We start from the raw sequence: 13,083 nt of genomic DNA on the forward strand, positions 1-13,083 counted from the left end.
AGTACTTTTGTGTGCAATTTGTTTCTGTCACTGTAACTAAGTTTCCATTTTTCCTTTGGAAATATATGAATTAAGATAGACATTATGACTCCTCTGTATGTTGAGAAAAGAATTTTATATTTCTAATTCCTACCATCTAGAATTACCTTTCTTTATTAATCTTATATTAATAAAGTATATTTTAATTGTGATGACAATATGTTTAAAAAAAGGTAAAGGTTGATTCAAATTCATCTTTTTTTAATATATAAATTTTACTACTATTAAAACATTAAAATAACAGGAGGAGCAAGAGGGTGGGTAGGAGATAATAATCTGTTGAAAGCTAAAAATAATTCCTGGCCTTCCCTGGTGGCGCAGTGGTTGAGAGTCCACCTGCTGATGCAGGGGACACAGGTTCGTGCCCCAGTCCGGGAAGATCTCACATGCCGTGGAGCGGCTGGGCCCGTGAGCCATGGCCGCTGAGCCTGCGCGTCCGGAGCCTGTGCTCCGCAACGGGAGAGGCCACGACAGTGAGAGGCCCGCATACCACACACACACACACACACACACACACACACACACACAAATAATAATAATAATAATAATTCCTATTCATGAAAGACAATAAAAAGCAATGTATCCAGAATGTGGTCCAAGTGAAAAAATTTCCAATTTCAAATGTTTTTAGAAGCAGCTTCAACATGTTCATTCTTCCTTTTATCTGTTTCTTTAACCCAGCTTTGACGAAAATATACATGATTTCCATTTAAAAGTTTAATGTATCATGGTTCACATAATTGGCAATGAAAGATAGGCGAAACAACATACAGACCTAAATTATTTTTGCAATGGTTGCAATGTTCAAAACTCATCCAGGAGGTCATGAGTATTAATCTCAACATACATAAAATTTACTCAATTTTAAAAACAATTATGTGATTAAAATTTTACACCCACATATAGTCATATTTAAAAATCAAAAAATTGAAAATAATACAAAAATATTCACATAATATTTTTGCTCATTGGATTTGTGATTTATAAAATGAGAAACATTTCTCTGTTATTCATCTTGTCTTGGAGTGCTTAGTCCAGAAAATAAGAAAGTATGCAGACACTGTGTATTAAAAATTAATTGAGCAACTTGGATAATAGATCTATGTTAAATATACAATCCTAGCATGTAGTACAAATGAGTTACTTGTAAAATTATAACATCTAAAGATAAGTAGATGTCTCAAGGCTGAGTAAATCAATATTTACCTTGTGTTTTCACTGGGTCTGATATCTGGCTTGGATCACTAATTCCATATGCATTTGCTGCCCTCACAAGGAAAAGGTAAATTGCATTAGGTTTGAGTCCTTTAATGGCAAATGTTTCTGTTTTCACATTCTCTGCTACGGTCTGCCAGCTGCTGCCAGATGCATGGCTAAGGATAGATACACAAGTTAGAACATGCATATTTAATGGTAAATCAAAAGAGAGAACAACTAGGAAACATCGTCTTCACTCTACCTGAAGGCTTCTATAATATAAGATGTTGGAGTAGCACCTGAATTCAAATTTGGTTGCCATGACAACGTTACTGTATTTCGGCTGACATCTGTAACTTCAGGTTTTGAGGGGGCACTAGGGATTAAATTTGGGTCGGTGGGTCTTGGAGGCTGAACTGGAACTCCAAATTCTAACAAAGAAGAAAAAGATGAAAGATGTTTACGCAGATAAGCACATAAATGTAGATATCATACCCATCCACCTACTCAAGCAACAAGACATGCTCTTCATCTTTTTACCAGTGAGTAAACAAAAGCTTTATTTTAAGGTAAAATACTACTGAATTTACCTTGGACTTCAATGTAAGCACTCCATGTTGCTTCACCGCTGGGGGTTGATGCAATGCAGGTGTACCGACCAGTGTCACCCAGCTGAGAAGACAGATGCAAAATAAATATTTGGAACAATCAAGAGCTCACTGGGCTGAAAAAGCAATTATAGTTTTGTATATGGTCCATGAATATGGATAACTTGCATTAAAAAGCACTAACCAGAAACTGCCTCTTAATTTGTTTTTATTGAATGTGAAGTAAAATATTGCATGAAGACAGAAGACAAAAATGTTATTCTAACTGTATAATAAAAATATAATATTTAAGTGCATTAACATCACCATTTTCTGTGTCGCGCAGTAAACAATGAGCTATATAACTTTAATTTCAAAGGGTTAATCTTTATTACTAATTTATAGCTTTATATTTAATAAGTCACGTAATAGGGCTAATAAAATTTAGCCAGTGACTATTCTTGCTATTTCATATATTATGTGAGTTACACCCATATGGATATCAGAGATAAACAAATATTTATAGAAAATGGATAGACACAAAATGATTTCTTCTTAAAGCATTCACTCTTTTTTCTCATTTTATTTTTTTAACCTGTAACTTAAGGCAGTTTCGTAAGTATAAAGTCAAACTCCAGCTGGAATGATGCTCTCTCTTCCTTTGAAAGACTGACTGCCAGAAAACAAACACAGGTCACATGTTCAACGTTAAAATCATCAGTACCATAATGAACCCATATACCTCTGCCTAAGGTAATAATTCTATCATCAAATAATGTTAGATAAAACAAAAATGCTGTCATCTTGCTCTGGCAATTGTAATAACAAAGTCACAATCATTGTCACATAAAAGTACAACATATTAACTTTCGTGGCACATAAAATGAACTGCTATGTTGATCCAAAACTCCAAAGAAGCCGCCCACAATAAGCAATAAAGCAATCGAAATTTATGTTTATTGCTGTCAAGGCTATTCTTTCATATGCCTCATGAGCTTGTCTGATCTTGATCTAAAATGAAAACAAAAATCAAAGCAAAAGAACACAGTCCTGAAAGAACAGGTATGGGATGTGATGCCCTGGGAAGGTAAATCCCTAAATTGTTCCCACAAACCTGTGGGCTTTCATCATTTAATATTCTGATTTGAAATGTACATTCAATGTGTACATTGCTTTATTGTTTGCATGCAGAGTATTCTGTAATTGCAAAATTCTGAACCAAATATTCACAATAAAAGAACTCTTCAAGTACACGGCACATAATATGATACTGGAAGATATCTTTGAAAAATGCTATACGGAATGAATGCATCACATCACCACTTGGAAGGTATTTTTATCTCCCATAAATCCTCATCCTTTTCTCCTCCATATAAAACCTTAAACTACTTGCCATGGGCTAAATTATGAGTCAAATCATCTTTAATATACACAGTGAAATGTCTGAAAGAATAACGCATCAAATTAAAAATATATTAATACTGTTATTAACATTTCATTGATTCTAAAATTTGAGACTTCAACACTAGTTGCTGGAGGCAAAACCAAAGTGGAACAAAATGGGAAACCCAGGGTGTCATTTCAAGTTACCTTAGCATATCGGATCTGTAGTACTCCGGTCTCCAGCTGTTTGATTCGAGAATCTTGGGTTGAAACAAGGACTCCATCCTTTCTCCACAGAATTGTGGGCGCTGGACTGCCTGTGGCCACACAGCTGAGCACTAAAGTACCATCCACTGCTACAGTCTGATTCACAGGACCCTGTCGAATGACTGGGGGAGGTCGGTCTGCGATCACTGCCAGAACAAACAACAGGAAATAGATTTCTGCAACTGGAAGCAATTTTCTAATCATCCGAACAACAGCAGTTGCTCTAGGCTTTGAAACAAACTAATTAAACAAGTAATTAAAGTAGGAGACATGCATTATTCAGAATGCATTTCTATGATGCACTGATTCAGAATATTAAAATGTACTCCTTTCAAATGACCAACCACTGACTAGGCTTGCTGCATTGTCAAGGAACCTACTTAACTTAAGAGTTCAGAGACTAAATAAGGATTGTGGATGGTGAAGGAAATGTATAGTGGAGAGAAGTGGAATACTGTGCTTTTTAAACTTTAAAATACGTAAAACACAAAACAACAAAAAACCCATTTACCCCAAGGAAATGTATAAGACAGATTTTCATAAATGACCCCAAACCAACTTGATAATCTTTCTGAGTCCAACAGAAGGAATGATGGTATCATACCAGCATGCTTGACAATTTTGGATTCAAAAATGTGCTTTGGACTTTGATAACTGATCAATCAATATGACTGAGCTCTTTTTATCTTGGAATTTTTTTCTATTAAAAGAGTACATAGTGAATTCAGAGAAACTGGAAAACTGTCTAAAAATATTCTTGGTAAGCTAATCCAAAAATATAATTGAAGTGGATATCCTAACCCAGGATATAACACACTTCCATATCAGAATTATAGGAATGGGAAGGCACTTTCGCTAAATCTATCACCTTAACAGTTTTAATGTCCCATGGAAGGAAACAATGGAAGGCATTTTTATAACATATAAATAAAATTACTCTTATTATATGAAAAAATCTAAAACCTAAAAACTCTATCTGAGATAATAAAGTCATAATTCTAGGAAAAAATCCAAAACAACTGTAGTGGAACTAGTATAAATCCTGCATTAGAGAGATGTTCTGATCTCCTGACATAGGCAATTTAGGTGAAATTCCATAGATAGTTTTTTAAATGAATAAACATTAAAAATAAAGTTCATTTTTTATTATTAAACTTTAAAATTCTGAATATTAGTTTAAAATATTTTAAGTGACAAATATTCAAAAGACAACTCTAAGAAATTGCCTGATTAAACAAAACTGGTTGCCAGAGTGACTAAATTTTGGATGCAACCATTTGCAAAGCTGGATGTGTCATGTTCAAAGTTTTATGCGCCAAAGATTTCTCACAAGCTGGAGTCACACTTCAATTTGTTCCTCATTTATCATGCAATAATTATTAGTTTTGGGCATTCAATCTAAGAAAAACAAGAAAGCAAGAAAGTGAAATCAGCAACTGTGCAGTTTCACTCCACCCTTCCAATTCTCTTCCATCTTTGGTTGCTGGTGTGAAATCTGTTAATACCGTGGAGGTATATTAGAAGGCTGGAGTTTGAAACTTGGCAGGAGTGTTTCAGATACTCCATGGATGAAACATATAAGCCAATAATTCCTTTGCTTAGAATCGTTTAATCTTTTCTACATTATCTGTTGATTTTGGCTCAAATCAAATTAGAGGCCCCTCCTGGTAAGTATGAAAAAATAATGATAAGTGTTTTAGTGCACTGGGGTTTTTACAAGACTCTACCACCTGTGTTCCCTTGATTATAAGAATGAACGAATATTTATTTCCAGATATTAATTGAATTAGTAACAGAGTGTTTCTTTATAACTGATTATAATAAAATCCAGTAACAGAGTGGTTTACATTTCGTAGTCTTGTTATATTTAGAAACAATCCAATATCCGGGGATTTATTCAACTTTCTATACCTTTACAGTTCTTTGATATTTGCATCATATTTAGCGTCATCCTCACTTCCTTATCCTATCCTAACCCAGTTTAATGATGTTGTTTTTCTGTTATTGATTTCTTCCTGGTTTACACTGGGTACTTTACAAAAATAAAGCAAGAAAAGAGAAGCAGGGATGATTATCAGGCTACACCATCTGTCATGTGTCTTTAGGCAAGTTCCTTAAATTATCTAAGTCTCGGTTTTTTACCTGTAACATGAGGATAATAATACTTGCTCTAACCAGCTCAGGGGATTGCTATGAAGATAAATGGAATAACAAATACTCCATGTACTTTGCTAATTGCAAAAAGCTAGACAATTATATGAATTGTGATATCACGATCCTTTTCTATAAAATAGTAATATGTAAATCAGAGGTAAAAAAGTTCATTAAAGCAATTTTATGTTTTTAGGTAAAGACAATGAAACATTTTGGTGTTGTCACAGATTAGAATAAAATACTGATGAAATGTTCAAAGTTACACAAATTAAGATGTGTAGTACATTTAGCAGTCAACACTAAGTTTAGGATTTATGAGAAAAACTTCAAATAGAGTCTAATATCTCACATTTGGATTATTAAAATGAATTATCAGGTAATAAAATAGGATGTGTAAGACACAGAAATATGATTTAAAGAAAGTAAGTGCATGGACTTTGTAATCAGAAGGACATAGCACTGTAAAAAGAAAATGTTCCGTATTTGTGCTCTCCAGTACAGAAGCCAAGAGCTTCAAATGCTACTGAGCACCTGAGTGTGGCTGGTGTGATTGAGGAACTGGATGTGTAGCTTTACTTAATTTTAAGTAATTTTGATTCAAATTTAAATAGCCTCATGTGGCAAGTGCCTACCATACTGGACAGTGCAAACTTTTGTTTTTGTTTTTCTGTTTTCTTTTTAACATCTTTCTTGGAGTATAATTGCTTCACAATGGTGTTAGTTTCTGCTGAATAACAAAGTGAATCAGCTATATGCATACATATATCCCTATATCTCCTCCCTCCTGCGTCTCCCTCCCACCCTCCCTATCCCACCCCTCTAGGTGGACACAAAGCACCGAGCTGATGTCCCTGTGCCATGCGGCTGCTTCCCACCAGCTATCCATTTTACATTTGGTAGTGTCAAACTTTTGTTTAAAATCTCAGTTCTGCTAGTTAGTGTCTGAAGGATCTGGGTATATCTTTTCACCATTCTCTGCCTCAGTTTCCTCATCTGTAAAATAAGAAGTCAGATTTGAAATTATTGAACTGTTTAAAGTTCTTAGCATAATGCCTGGCACAAAGGAGGCATTGAATAACTTTACAAAAGCCAGGACATGGAAACAACCTAGGTGTCCAACGACAGATGAATGGATAAAGAAGATGTGGTACATATATACAATAGAATATTACTCAGCCATAAAAAGGAACAAAATTGGGTCATTTGTAGATATGTGGATGGACCTACAGTCTGTCATACAGAGTGAAGTAAGCTAGAAAGAGAAAAACAGATATCATATATCAACGCATATATGTGGGATCTAGAAGAATGGTACAGATGAACCTATTTGCAGGGCAGGAATAGAGACGTAGATGTAGAGAACGGACATGTGGACACAGCGGAGGAAGGGGAGGGTGGGACAAATTGGGAGGTTAGGATTGACATGTATACACTACCATGCTTAAAACAGATAGCTAGTGGGAACATGCTGTAAAGCACAGGACGCTCAGCTTGGTGCTCTGTGACAACCTAGATGGGAGGGATGGGAGGGGTGGGAGGGAGGTCCAAGAGGGAGCGGGTATAGGTATACATATAGCTGATTCACTGCATTGTACAGCAGAAACTAACACAACATTGTAAAGCAATTATACTCCAATAAAAAAATTTCTTATTATAAATATCAGTATAGTGGTGATGGTGGTGGTAGTGGTACAGATATGAGGAGTGTAACAGATGATGTAACCCTATTAGAGCAGGGTTTATAAAAGTTTACCTAGTTTTCCACATGTTCAATTAAAGATTTAAAGACCCTAAGAAATGAGAGTATTTCATCAGAAGTCATATTTTTTGTCACCTCAAGAATAATAATCATAAAATCTATGTTAATACATATAAAAATATTCATAAAATAATTTTAGGTGAAAAAGAATACAGAATAACACACACACTGACTGGTTTAAATATGTAAAATTCACATCTAAAAACCAGCAAACATCAGAGTCATATATCACAATTGCCATCAGTTTGTAAACATATCTCAACACCCATGAGTTAGGCTGTAAACTGTTACATCATTTCAGCAATTAGGGAGCTGAAACATTGAAAGTTCACGTGACTCGTCCAAATCAAAGAGTTAGTCATTGGCAAATAGCTAGTAATTAGAAAGTTAATGCTCTTTCCACTGTATATCAATCACTTTTGAGAGATTAATGCAAGTGATTTTAGATTTTATACGTCATTTAATCATCACTAACTACTTCTTACGTTCTAGTAATTAAGAGAAGAAACATTTTCAATTAAATAGGTTATATGAATTTCTATGTTCCTGTGTCAAACAGGATTTGGGGTAGGCCTCAGCTACAGAAAAACAACATTTCAAAGACAGCTGCTACTCTACCATATTCTGTGTCTCATGTTTTATTCTGCCTTTGCCTTTGTTCTGTTTGCAAATAGTAAAGAAAGAAAGTCAAGAAACTAAAGTCAAATAGTTTCCAGAAAATACTCTGCCTATTACCTCTCTTCGACTTGATTTGGTAATATGTAAATACTGATATTATCAGCACTCACAGTAAGTACAGTTTACCTATGAAGAATGAGTCCATAGTTGTAAGTTGTTTGTACAATATTGATGGACTCCAAAATAAAGAAAACAAAACTAAAAATACAGTACCAAACACAAAATCACCTTAAATCTCCCCAGAGACTGTAAGATGAAACTTTTAGAAGTGAATTGGCTATCAGGGATGAACCCCAAATACACAAATTTAGGAGTTTCGTTTTCATTTTAGTTTAGCAAAAGTTGACCTGCTTGATCTATGCTCACAAATATAGTCATTCACCATAAGGCCATGTCAAAAGGCACCTAGAAAGTTTTGCTTTCAATTATGAGAATAATAAGAGATATTTGAAAATATTTTATTATAGTTTTCTTTGGCCTTTTTTAATGTATATCCTTACATACAAGTTGCTTTATAAAGTTGCAATCATAAACATATGTGCAAATCTATGTTCTACTTTTCCTATATATTGATTATATTAATCATTATATTCATTACATGGTCTTCACAATCATCACTTAATAGCTCTAATGTATGTAAGAAACTGTAAAAACATTTTAGGTCATTCTAACGTATTAGGGCAGTAGATATATAATATATATCATAGATAGTGTTAAGAGTGTAGACTTTTGAGTGAGACAATCTTAATTTTTAATTCTGACTTAACCAACAGCTAGCGCTTCATTCCTTCCTTCTTTGTTTCATTCACTTATTCAAAAAATATCCATTGAGAGTCTACCATGTGTCAGACCTTGGTGGATACTGGGTATATATTTAACTTGATTGGACAGATAAATTCCCTAAATTGGAAGACTCAGATTGTTAAGATGTTAATTCTCCTTAAATTGTTCAACAATTTAAGTGGAATCAAAATTAAAATTCTGATTTTTTTGTTTGTTTAGGATGTTAAAATGTGTGTGTGTGTGTGTGTGTGTGTGTGTGTATGGAAATTGAAAAGTTGATTTTAAAATTTATAAAAAAAATGTAGAGGACCTCTAACAGCCAACCCAAAACAAGAAAAACAAAGTTGGAGACTTACACTAACAGTGTGTAAGACTTACTACAAAGCTATAATAATTAAGACCATACATACTTGCATAAATAGATGAATGGAATATAACAGAGAGAACAGAAGTAGGCCACTACATGTATGCTCATTTGAATTATGATTAAGATGCCACTGCAATTCAGTGGGGAAAGGGCTGTCTTTTCAATAAGTGATGCTGAAACAATTAGTATCCATATAAGGGAAGAAAAGGAATTTTGACCCTTATTTTACACTATACACAAAAATTAGTTCAAGACAGATGAAAAACTTAAATCTCAAAAGTACAGACAATAAAGATTCCAGAAAAAACACAGGAGAATATCCTCAGTCTCAAGGTAGATTAGGGAACTAAAAGCACCACATATAAAAAAAAAAATAATACATTGGTCCTCATTAAAATTAGTTACTTAAGCCTTAAAATCATCATTAAGAGGGCTTCCCTGGTGGTGCAGTGGTTGAGAGTCCGCCTGCTGATGCAGGGGACACGGGTTCATGCCCCGGTCCGGGAAGATCCCACATGCCGCGGAGCGGCTAGGCCCGTGAGCCGTGGCCGCTGAGCCTGCGCGTCCGGAGCCTGTGCTCCGCAACGGGAGAGGCCACAACAGTGAGAGGCCCACGTACCGCAAACAAACAAACAAACAAAAAAAATCATTAATAGAATGACTGGGAAGAAATATTTATAATACATATATCGGACAAAGATTTGTATCTGGAATACATGGGAAAATGAAAAAAAAAAACGAGAGAGAAAAATGAGTATATGCATCCACCAAAAGGCGAACAAGATAACTGAGTGCACACGCCCACCCATAGACTTATACAGAAATATTTAGCTTTATTAATAAAAGCCCTAAACTGAAAACAACCCATCAATAAAGGGTCCAAAAATAAATTGTGAGCTATTTATACAATGGAATACTATACAGCAACAAAAAGAATGTATATATGTTTATTTTATGTATATATACATATGTGTATACAGGTACTGTGCATTTTTTGAAAGTTCATTTTAAGCCACTTTGCTTTTATGAAAGACCTACATTAGTACATGTGCCCACTAATCAAAATAAATCTGAACTGGATTTTCATTTTTATGAAAAGAGGAAATTGCTTCTTCACTTGATGCCATTTCTTTGGCTTACAAAAGGTTTCATAGGAATGCTCTACTTTTGGAGAGCAGGGAAACCCGTTATATACACATATGTATATATATTTAATATATTTACATGCTTACTTATAGTTTCTTTTCTTCTTACTACTCTCCATCTTATGGTTTGGAGATTTTCTCCATTACTGCATTTTTATAATATATTTGGCATTAATTAATCATGCTTAGAAGAGTTGATAAATAGAACAAAACCACATTACTAAGGAAAACTTACTCATCATGAATTGTGAGTTGGATTTGTCAACAATTCATCTTATCTCCTTAGTATGGAGGAAAGAAAAAGGATGATATTTTACACTAAGAGATTTTAAAATAACTTCGCATTTTCCAAAACATGGACACAGTCCTACGTACAACTACTCAGTGTAAACTTTCCTTGTATAATTGCTAGGCTTTTATGAATGTAATTTGATGCTAGAAGTTTATAGTATAGCCAAGTTAAAATAAGAATGATTTTACATTTAATCACTGTATCTTCAGCCTTTTCACATTACACCAAAATTGCTGTAAGAAAGGATACAAAGTTGAAAATAAATGCATTTACTGGCACTCTCTTTAGACCCTAAGCCAAACTTGGACATTTTGAAATAAAATGCTCTACTTTACCATCGGTAACTTCCAAATATGCTTTTGTGATGATACTTCCGGCAACATTTAAAGTCTGGCAGATATAATAACCAACATCAGATCGCTGGACATTAGTAATAGTGAGGTCACCAGTCTGGGAGACTGAAAAACGGCTGGATGACTGTGGTGGCTGATACGAGAAAAGCAGATTCTAGAACCCAGAATTTGGGAGGAAAGAATTACAATAGGTTAGTTGCTAGTTTCCAACATGTTGGCATACATACATACATATATTTACAAATAGATGTATAAACATTTACAAACACACATACTTGTGTATGCAAATAAGCTAAATATCCTCTAACACATACCCAGATATAGATGTGCACACACATAAACATATAAATGCACAAGGTTTAATGATCTAGCCTTAAATAGGGTTATTTGAAAATTTAAATGAATTCTTAATATGGATATATGCCTTTATAATTTCAGTTTCAAACAATACTAGATATAAAAGGATGTTAGATACCATTAGAATTAAAAGTTTTACATATTTAACCAAAACAAAGTCAAAGGCTTTGTTTCACATAGATGTGCCTATTAGGATTCTAAACTCTAAATCTTTTCATGTATAAAAACAACATTAAAATTTAAACACATTCTGACAAATGAAGTTTAAGAATATCATTTAGGCACCATTATAACTATGCCTGTTACCTGTCCATTATAAAAGTTCACTAATCTATCAAATTGTTCACAGTTTCTTGTTTTTCTGGTTAAATGGTGGGCACATCTATTATAAATTTTTAATCAAATACTGAATTTAAGAATTCATAATGGAGTTTTATTTTTGCAGAAAGTTATCTTAAGAACAAACTCAAGACAAAATGTGATGTTATTCTGTGGTACAAATTTCTCTCTATGAATCAAAATATCATGCTCATTGGAGAGAGTGTATATTTCATGTAAAAAACATATCATGTCATTGTTTTTCATGAAATAAAGAATATCAACATTTCTTCTAATCAAATAAATTTGCTACTTTTTAAAAGTTTAGGTGCCTTTTAATATTTGTCATTTACAAAGGCTTAACTACTATTGCATGGAAATGTGTCCAATGACAAAATTTTAGGTAACAGTGAGTTATATCATTAAATCAAACCAAACCAAATCAAAATTATTTCAAAGTTTGATACAGATTTTAGGTGACAATGAATAATTTATTTAAATAACTAAATGAATCATTTAAATATTACTCTACTAAGAAGAACTGCTAGTGGATTTACTATTATCGCTACTTGATATTCTTACATAATACACTTTCAATTTTTCCTGTTCTACTAAAATATTTTGTTTTTTTCTTGTCTTTAATTTGCTGTCAGCAAATTTAGTCCTTTGAGGCCAAATGAAACGTATTAGAATCCACTGAGGTATTAGAACTTAAATGACAGCCTCTGTACAATAGTCAAGTTGATATTTGCCTACCAAAGTGAAAATTATAGTGAACTTGATGGCATTGCATACAAATAATTAGTGAGTGCAGTCAGTACACTATCTGTGTGTTATTTGTATGAACATAGTAGAAGCAAGATCATAAAGCAACACACCCAAGGTTGATTTAAGCAAAAACTAAAAGAGGTTAGGAATAACTGTATCAAAAATGAATGAGAATAATTTTTTACAAGTATCAGAAAACAAGTAAAGGGAAATGTGTCCATTTACTGAAGAACTGAAGTCACTAAGAGATAAGAAAAAATTTGTGTTTTGGCCATCATCAAAAAATCTACAAACAATAAATGCTGGAGAGGGTGTGGAGAAAAGGGAACCCTCTTGCACTGCTGGTGAGAATGTAAATTGATACAGCCACTATGGAGAACAGTATGGAGGTTCCTTAAAAAACTAAAAATAGAACTACCATATGACCCAGCAATCCCACTACTGGGCATATACCCTGAGAAAACCATAATTCAAAAAGAGTCATGTACCACAATGTTCACTGCAGCTCTATTAACAATAGTCAGGACATGGTAGCAACCTAAGTGTCCATCAACAGATGAATGGATAAAGATGTGGCACGTATATACAATGGAATATTACTCAGCCATAAAAAGAAAAGAAATTGAGTTATTTGTA

The 13,083-nt window shown here is 33.8% G+C and overlaps 1 protein-coding gene across 1 annotated transcript in view; it reads right to left on the reverse strand.

Moving 5' to 3' along the window:
- The window catches only part of ROBO1 (roundabout guidance receptor 1), a 146,913-nt gene that overhangs the window by 71,001 nt on the left and 62,829 nt on the right, over nucleotides 1-13,083 (reverse strand). Inside the window, exons 6-10 of the mRNA XM_060010477.1 lie at nucleotides 10,987-11,158; nucleotides 3,414-3,619; nucleotides 1,827-1,908; nucleotides 1,499-1,667; nucleotides 1,246-1,412 (exon numbers count right to left, since the gene is read on the reverse strand). Of these exons, the coding sequence (XP_059866460.1) occupies nucleotides 1,246-1,412; nucleotides 1,499-1,667; nucleotides 1,827-1,908; nucleotides 3,414-3,619; nucleotides 10,987-11,158 (796 nt within the window). The remainder of the gene's footprint in view (nucleotides 1-1,245; nucleotides 1,413-1,498; nucleotides 1,668-1,826; nucleotides 1,909-3,413; nucleotides 3,620-10,986; nucleotides 11,159-13,083) is intronic.

The sequence above is a fragment of the Delphinus delphis genome, chromosome 4 (genome assembly GCF_949987515.2).
Source record: "Delphinus delphis chromosome 4, mDelDel1.2, whole genome shotgun sequence".
NCBI lineage: Eukaryota > Metazoa > Chordata > Mammalia > Artiodactyla > Delphinidae > Delphinus > Delphinus delphis.